The sequence below is a fragment of the Sinocyclocheilus rhinocerous genome, unplaced genomic scaffold (genome assembly GCF_001515625.1).
Source record: "Sinocyclocheilus rhinocerous isolate Xijiao unplaced genomic scaffold, SAMN03320098_v1.1 scaffold953, whole genome shotgun sequence".
Taxonomy (NCBI): Eukaryota; Metazoa; Chordata; class Actinopteri; order Cypriniformes; family Cyprinidae; genus Sinocyclocheilus; species Sinocyclocheilus rhinocerous.
In genome coordinates, this window is record NW_015643169.1 from 740077 (window position 1) to 747459 (window position 7383).

The window sequence follows — 7383 nt, forward strand, 5'->3', positions numbered from 1 at the left end:
AATGCGCACGCCGCTTTTACAAGCTATTTAAAAGCGGAGGAAAAGAGGGAACGCCCCGCCCCCACGGTAATACCGGTATTACCGGTGTTGTCACACGTCGATTAACCGGTGGGAAAATTTCCTCACCGTCACAACCCTAGCGTCCAGTACCTTTGCTCCTCTGTGTCGGCGTCAGGGTTCTCCGGGAGGCCGGTGAGCTCCTGCGGACCCTGAGTCTGTTCTGCACTCATCCTCTCCTTCCCGAACTCAGACGGATAGATCTGACGAATGCATGTCAACAATTCAGACTCGCGGCTGCAGGATTGACATGTCACAGAATGCAACTGATTGTGGAGGAAAGAGCAGGAAGTGATAGGACAGTTACCATCACAGACAGCACCACGCCTCCTTTGGGCTTAAACGAATTGAAGAGAGCCAGAAGATCTTTAGCTTTCAGTCTGTCCCAGTTCAAGTTACAAACCGCCAACCGCCGTGAAGACTAAACACACAAACACAGGAAATAACACACCAGCATGATAAATAAATACTTTTTTTTTTGCACAAGTAAATATTTTAACTGCATTATGCTAAAAATGTGTTTAAATGTCATTAAAATAATGTCAGAATGCAAAAAAAAAAACAATGGCTGTAAACATTATAATAGAAATTACTATATTAAATATAACACAAATAATATCAATTTTATTTTAATTTAATAAGTACACTACTGTTCAAAGGTTTGGGGTCAGTAAGAGATTTTTTTTAAAGAAATAAATACTTTTATTCAGCAAGGATGCATTCAACTGATCAAAAGTGAACGTAAATAAATTTACAAGCTTACAAAAGATTTCTATTTCAAATAAGTGCTGTTTTTTTTTATTTCTACTCATTAAAGAATCCTGAAAGTATTATTGTTTCCACAAAAAAATATTGAAAAGCAAAAACTGTTATCAACTTTGATAATAATGAAAAAATGTTTTGGAGCAATGATGCTGAAAATTCAGCTTTGCCTCACAGGAATAAACTACATTTTAAAATATATTCAAAAAATGTTTAATAATATTTCACAATATTACTGTTTTTACTGTATTTTTGATCAAATAATTGCAGCTTTGGTGAGCAGAAGAGACTGCTTTCCACATTTTTTAAAATCTTACTTTGAATGGCAGGTTATGATTAATAAAGCATTCGGATGAATCTCACGTTGTCACTGCGTGGAGCATCTTTCCACATCTCTCCCCAGTCATGCTCAATCTCCTCTTCCTCGTGACGAAGATAGTCCTCCAACTCATCATCATCATCATCTTCATCAGAGCTGGTCTCAATGTTACCCTTCCCTCGGGCCAGATCGGGTCCACTGTCACCGTCTTCACCTGACTCACTCTCGTCATCTTCATCAGCCTCTTCATCCTCATCTTCAGAAGGACCCTCTTCCTCATCCTCTTCAACACCATATTCCTCATCCTCATCTGTTAAAACCAATTCAAACAGTATCAAGCCATAAATAACATAAACGAATCACCGTCTTCAGAAGATCCATATCAAAACTAAACAATCAGATTTACATAACTCATAACATTAAAGCAATATGAAAGCTAACGCAGTACCTTCTTCAAAAACTCTCACTCCCTTTACCAGCGGCTCTTTAGTTTGCGTAGCTTCTTTTGGCTTCGGGATCTTCTCGGCTTCTTCCTCCTCTTCAGATTCATCGCTCTCTTCTTCATCCTCAACTTGAGGTTCCTCATCAGCCTTTTTCACTTTCTTTTCCCTCTTGGGCTTTTCCGTCTTCTCGTTCGCCTCTTCTTCGTCTGACTGCTCGGAGTCAGAGAGCTTGTAGAAGCGCTTGAGGTCCTCGGTGGACGTCTGGTTGACGGGTCGGCCGCGTTTATCGACTGTATACGTCAGTTTAAAGCGTTTGTCATGAAACATGGACTTGAAACGCTTGTCGATTTTGACTTTGCGTTCTCTGCTGGGCATCTCCCAGAAGCGAGGGTCCTTCTGGACCTTTGAGAAGCGGTCGTCACCGCTTACAGTGTTTTTGGAGGTCATGGTGAATATTTGGAAGAGCTAGATGAAAACATCAACCTGTGAAAAACACAGAAGAGGTTCATTTCAAGTACATGTGAAACCAATTACCTAGAATTATATCAAACAGTTGTAAATGCATATTCAATAAAAGAAATGCCATGAAACATTTCTTACGCAGATAACCCAAAATAATGCGGCTCATGTTTCCATCTGTATAGAAAACACTCAAGTCCAAGTCAAAAAAACAAACAAAAATCTGATAAATTATGAAAAAATTGAGTAAAGTGGGGCTTGTTGCCACACTTTATACTGCAGTATTACCTATGGTAGATAACGGTGCATGCTGTCAAATTATAGTTTATAATGTATACTTGTCATTTGGCTGTATGCAAGTTCTTTTTATATTTATTTGTTTACAGCGTCTGTCTGTAATTCACACAGCACACATTCTGAACCATTGTACAGAGTCAGACTGTAACGACACAGAACTAAAACACTGAGCATGTCGTTAATTTACAACACAGCACTACAATTTACGAAAAATCCAAGAATTCAGTACAAAACAGACTGCGCAGTAATTAAAAACACTTACATAAAGACCGATACTGACCGACTGGGTTTTCGTGCGATGCTCCAGTACAGCTCCACACGTGTTTTCCCGTGATGCTTCACTACTTCCGTTACCACTTGGAAGCCACGCCCTCTTTTGCATACGGCGAGGCGAAGAGCTCAAAACACACCAGAGACGCGGTAGTATTTCCATCAGTACAGTTCTTTTCCATTCTGATATTTCTGACAATAAGGAGTTAAATGATGTCTTAAACTTGATGTGTATGATGGGTAAATACCATATCCACAAAGCTAGATACCTTAAATTTAAACCCAGCTGCAAAATATTTGCTTCTGATCTACATTTAAAAAAGCTGTGAAGACATCTCGTATTATAGAAAGGTTTTTAAGTAGTCTAAATTATAATATGCTATTTTTGTATACATTTTTTTTTCTTCTCTCCTCTGTATTCCCCCATATGTTCTATGTTCTTTGTTCTGTATTATTTGTTTCTTTTGTATTGAATTGTATTTCTGCAATAAAAAAGGTATAAAAAAGCACACTAGACGCGAGCGTCTTTCATTTTACTTTTGACATTCTTTGTAGATTTTATAGCTAACTTTAAAAAAAAACATTAAAAAAAATTTTTTATTTAAAAGCTGCCAGTGCAATATTTCTCGTTTTCATTCAATTTAAATTGATGTAGGCTTACTATAACTGAAACTAAACATTTTTATAAAAAACTTTTTAAAATAATAATAATAAAAATGACAAAACACAATTAAATTACTAAAACTTTAATTCAAATGAAAATGGAAATATAAAAATACAAACTAATTCAAAATACGAATAAAAACTATAAAAGATACCAAACACTGAACTTAGGCTATAATTTAGTTTCATAGCTGTTTATATAAATAAACTTACAAATAAAAATAATATAATAAATATAAATAAACTTACAAATAAGAAACTCTTCAGTCACTTCCATTATTCATCATCAGTTTTAAATCAGCAAAAGTGACCGCTACTCCTGTTGTACTACTATCACTAATTTACTAGCAGTTTTATTGTTTCTAATTTCTAATTTATTTAATTTATTATTATTGTTTTTACTATTATTTACCTTTAAAGATGAAAAATGAAATTCGAAATAGTCATACTTTTTATGTTAGTCAATTTTTCTGTATTTATTTAGATCCCACCCCCCACCCACCCCCTCCTATTCAATGAATGTTGTTTTGCAGAATAGAATAGAATTGTTTTTGTCTTGACTCCAGTCCATGTTCCAGTGTCCGGGAAAGATCCAGTCCACGTTTTACCGCAGATGTCTGTGCTGTGTGACGCAGAGCTGAGCTCCGTTTAGAGGCACACAGATGAGTGTGTTTGAAAGTGTTGTGCGAGCGGTAGAAATAAAATGTTAAACTGAGAACCGACGAAGAAGCATGAATATCACTGTGAAAAGCCTCCGGTCTCTGCGCTGTCTCTCCTCCAGGCAGGGAGGCGCGATGAACGTGTTTGACAGGAGCATGAAGCGCAAGCAGAAGCAATGGGCTTCATCTTTACTAGACAGCGACAAATACGATTACCTCCGAGACGAGGTGAGGTGCTTCACTGTATGATGCCTTTGTTTTGAGGAGAACTGAAGCGGAGTCTCTGAACTTCTGCTTTCCTTGTGTTTGCAGGCGGGGAGCAGAGTGGCAGACAGAGTTTATGATGTCTCAAGGTCACTGTCCACATGTTACATGCTTTTTAAACATCCTGTCATTAGCTCTTAAAGAGATAGTTCAGCCAAAAAAATTTTTTTTTACTCACTGTCTTGTCTTGTAGTTTCAACCCTGACTTTATTTGTTTTGTGGGATAGAAAAGTAGATATCAAGCAGAATGTCCAATCTGCTGTTTACCGTGCAATAGAAGTGAATGGGAACCGGGGCTGTTAAGCTCCAAAAAAGCATCATGAAAGTGATCCATATGACGTGCGTGCTATATTTAAAGTCTTCTGAAGCCATATGATAGCTTTGTGTGATGAACAGACAAATTAAAATAATTTTTTGGCATTTTGTAAGCTCGACAACTCCAGTCCCCATCCACTTTCACTGTAACAGCAACTCTGTCATTCTGAATAATGTGTCCCGTTTGTTTTCACAAGACAGTCATGTGGGTTTTGATTAACATGAGGATGAGTAAATAATAACAAAATTGTCATTTTTGATCCCCTGAATGTCATTGCAGGACTTTTCCTCTGGCTCTGGATGTAGGATGTGGAAAGAGTCACATCGCAGAGCATTTGAGTAAGGTAGAACCGTTTGTAATATTACAGTGAATAGCACTGGTAAAAGAAAAACTTATGTTTATGTTGTTGCGATGCGTAATGAGATATTTTGATGAATGTTCACATTACTCTATTTCATATAATGAAAGTGAAAGGAGACTAGGGCTGTCAAGCTTCTTGTGTTCTATATATATTTTTTGTTTTTTAAATTTTTCATATTCAAACAGGAGAAGCTTGATTGTACTTTGATTGTATGAAAAGAGCAGTGGGAACATTCTTTACAACATCTCTTTTTGTGTTCTGCAGAAGAAAGTAAGTTTTGTGTTTTCATTCTGTCCTGACACTGATTCTTTCTATTCTCAGGACATTGTTGAACGTCTCTTTTTAACAGACATTTCAGACTCTTCCCTGGTAAGAGACTTATCATGTCTTTATTTTATTAATGCACAGTTGCAACATAAACCTTAAAATTGTATAAATGGCTTTAGTTGTGCCCGTTCAAACTTTTGGGGTCAGTAAGACTTTATTTTATTTTGGGGACAGTAAAGACTTTTATAATGTTACAAATAAAATTATATTTCAAATAAATGCTGTTCTTTTGAACTTGCAATATGGTTTCCACAAAAATATGAAGCAGCACAACTGTTTTCAACATTAATAATAATAAAAGCAAATAATAAAGCAAATCAGCATATTAGAATGATTTCTGAAGGATCATGTGACACTGAAGACTGGAGTAATAATGCTGAAAATTCAGCTTTGATCACAGCAATAAATCACATTTTAAAATATATTACAATAGAAAAGTTATTTTAAATTCTAATAAAATTTCACTGTATTTTTGCTGTATTTTTTTATCAAACAAATGCAGCCTTAGTGAGCATAAGAGACTTCTTTCAAAAACATTAAAATTCAGATTATCAGCTCGCATTTTCTTGAAACGTCTTTCTCTTCCTTGTTCTTTAGAGAAATCGGAGGAAATGTGAGATTCCTAGTCACTGTGTTTTGGCAAATGAGGAGTTCCTGCCATTTAAAGAAAACACATTTGACCTAGTGCTCAGCAGCATGAGGTACCGTACTGCCCCAGTGCATGATGGGAAATTTAAAGAATGAACTGTCATTTATAAAGCCTTATTTGTCTCCTCAGTTTGCATTGGATCAACGACCTTCCTGGAGCTTTGAGACAGGTATGAGGATCTAACCAAGTGTGCAGTCCTGTTGTACATAATAAATAATCCAAAAATACCCCGTTTTTGTCGTTCAGATCTACCAGGTGTTGAAGCCGGATGGCGTGTTCATTGGAGCAATGGTCGGCGGTGAGACGCTCTACGAGCTGCGATGTTCTCTGCAGTTAGCCGAGCTGGAGAGGGAGGGCGGCTTTGCGCCCCATATCTCACCCTACACAGCCGTCACTGACCTGGGCAACCTGCTGGGACAGGCCGGCTTCAACATGCTCACTGTGGTATAAATATTCACATTTATTTTAAAGTTTGGTTACACTGATTCAGCTACACAATCTCCAAATCTGCTTGAGTTGAATTATGTGTGATTACACTGAGGCCCATTATTGTGTTGTAATTCAGGACATTGATGAAGTTCAGGTCAATTATCCTGGTATGCTAGAAGTCATGAGCGATTTACAAGGTAAACTTGCGTCTTTTAGATTTGGTGTCTTGTTTGTGTTATGAAATGGAAGGAGAATGTATTTATAGTTTATTCATGTACTTCAGGTATGGGTGAAAGCAACTGTGCGTGGAACAGGAAGTCACTCCTACACAGAGACACCATACTGGCGGCAGCTGCCATTTATAAAGGTGAGACCGCAAACTGGGAACGGCATCGAACGCTTGGAGGACCTCTGATATTATTGAAATGTTATTTGTTTAAAGTGCCCCTATTATGGGTAATGAAAGGTTCATATTTTGGTTTAGTTTTTTCAGTTAGAGTGTTTTCAGCTTGTTTATTTTCATATATAAATACAGCATGCAGTTGCATGCAAATGAAAATACAAAACAATGTAAATTGTGATAATCGTAATTAATAATCGCAATTACAATTTCAAGGGAATAATCGACAATTATGATTTTTGTCATAATCGTGCAGCCCTAATGCAAGGTCAAAAAACACTTTCATTGTCTTATAATATGCATTTATTTTTACCTTACTTGCTCAACGACTCCCTAATTTTATATTCATAGGATTTTTTCCATTATGATATTATTTTCATGGCAATAATGATGAAATTTTATTAAAAATTTTAAGTATTTATACATCATGGCAATATTGTTGTCCTGTTATTTTGATTTATGCTACTTTCTATAATAATAAAAATAAATATTTGTAACTTTTTAGGATTTTTAACTTTAATACAGAATAAAAAATTTTAAAAAACTATTACTATGGGAATCACACTTGAGAATAAATTCCCCAAAAAAAAACTTAAGCAAAAAATCTAAATGTATAGTATGAGAATGTCATTGGGATAATATGCTTAATTGTCATGAAAATAATGTCACATTGCAAAAATCTTTATGGTTCCAAAATCAGGCTTGATT

General features: G+C 36.2%; 2 protein-coding genes across 4 annotated transcripts in view; one reads left to right on the forward strand and one right to left on the reverse strand.

Annotated features, from left to right (window-relative positions):
* Positions 1-2712, reverse strand: part of LOC107757029 (ESF1 homolog) — a 7387-nt gene extending 4675 nt beyond the window's left edge. For 2 of the 3 annotated variants that reach the window (XM_016574377.1, XM_016574375.1), the window contains exons 1-5: positions 2600-2693; positions 1587-2064; positions 1183-1448; positions 365-478; positions 151-260 (exon numbers count right to left, since the gene is read on the reverse strand). In XM_016574377.1, coding sequence (XP_016429863.1) covers positions 151-260; positions 365-478; positions 1183-1448; positions 1587-2028 — 932 coding nt within the window. In that variant the 5' untranslated portion in view covers positions 2029-2064; positions 2600-2693. Of the gene's footprint in view, positions 1-150; positions 261-364; positions 479-1182; positions 1449-1586; positions 2065-2599 lie in introns of all 3 variants that reach the window. The other variant, XM_016574376.1, reaches the window with a different exon arrangement.
* Positions 2713-3811: 1099 nt separating this feature from the next.
* LOC107756989 (NADH dehydrogenase [ubiquinone] 1 alpha subcomplex assembly factor 5-like) lies at positions 3812-7297 on the forward strand. Its single transcript, XM_016574321.1, has 10 exons — positions 3812-4157; positions 4242-4282; positions 4789-4852; positions 5192-5239; positions 5795-5898; positions 5976-6015; positions 6093-6290; positions 6412-6472; positions 6559-6702; positions 7293-7297. Exons 1-10 carry the CDS (start codon positions 4002-4004, stop codon positions 7295-7297), a joined length of 861 nt encoding a protein of 286 aa, XP_016429807.1. The 5' UTR covers positions 3812-4001.
* The last annotated feature ends 86 nt before the right edge of the window (positions 7298-7383 follow it).

Excerpts from the sequence above, each read along its gene's own strand:
- LOC107756989 (XM_016574321.1), top strand. The coding sequence starts at position 4,002 with ATGAATATCACTGTGAAAAGCCTCCGGTCTCTGCGCTGTCTCTCCTCC. Across the intron at positions 4,853-5,191 it reads TCGCAGAGCATTTGAGTAAG|GACATTGTTGAACGTCTCTT; the intron begins GTAGAACCGTTT and ends TTCTATTCTCAG. Across the intron at positions 5,240-5,794 it reads ACATTTCAGACTCTTCCCTG|AGAAATCGGAGGAAATGTGA; the intron begins GTAAGAGACTTA and ends CTTGTTCTTTAG.